Raw genomic sequence first — 923 nt, 5'->3', positions numbered from 1 at the left:
GATTTAATTTTTCCGTTTTTATGATATTTAAAAAAAAAAATAAATAAATAAATAAATATATAATTTATATATTAACAAAACAGACTGTTTTTAAAAAAATGTATTAAAAACAAAATTAGGATATTATAGGAAAATTATGTAAAGATATAAAATTAATAACATAAAAATATTAAATATATATATATATATATATATATATAATATAAATTTTTAATTACCATAAAAATATTATATTTTATTTTATAAGATTGAAAAGTGCTTACATATCTCATAACATATATCATTTTCGATTTGTTCAGTATTTGATTTTTTCAAAAGGATATATTCAAATTGCTTTTTAAAAATATACACATAATCATATCTTTGTGTTAATAAATTAGCTATTAATAAATCTGTATATTTAATTCGTTCATTTGATTTATCAATAAGTATTTTTTCTTCATCTTCTAATTTGAATATACAATATTTTAGAAGAGGGAAATGTGAATTTATGATTTTATAAAATTTAGGAGTTAAACACAATTGAATACAAAGAGGTGAATAATTACTATCAATTTTATTTTCATGCATTTCATCATATGGAATATAAAAATCGCTAGCTGCAGCACACATTATAACCAAATGTGTAGGAAATAAAAATTGTTCTGATATATGTTGATTTGTTTTTTTATTTTTCCCTTTTTCTTCATTAATATATTTATTTATATTAAATGAAAAATTATTTAAATGATAATCATTACGTGTAAGATTGTTATTATGTAAAATATATGTATCTGTATTTGATAAATGATTATCTGTGTTGTTTATTTTATTATCTTCACAATGATTAATATTGTGGATATTGTTCATATTATTTTGGTTCATTTGTTCATTTATTTTATTGCTGTTCATATTATTTTGGTTCATTTGTTCATTTATTTTAT

General features: G+C 17.6%; 1 protein-coding gene across 1 annotated transcript; it reads right to left on the bottom strand.

Annotated features, from left to right (window-relative positions):
* Nucleotides 1–240: 240 nt before the first annotated feature.
* PGSY75_0003200 (putative phosphopantothenoylcysteine synthetase) lies at nt 241–923 on the bottom strand (the record flags this gene model as incomplete). The annotated part of the gene is made up of 1 exon (XM_018783161.1): nt 241–923. A coding segment is annotated over one exon (683 nt), but the record flags the coding sequence as incomplete, so codon positions are not given.

Source organism: Plasmodium gaboni (assembly GCF_001602025.1).
Source record: "Plasmodium gaboni strain SY75 chromosome Unknown, whole genome shotgun sequence".
Taxonomy (NCBI): domain Eukaryota; phylum Apicomplexa; class Aconoidasida; order Haemosporida; family Plasmodiidae; genus Plasmodium; species Plasmodium gaboni.
This window is presented reverse-complemented; position numbering and strand designations above follow the sequence as displayed.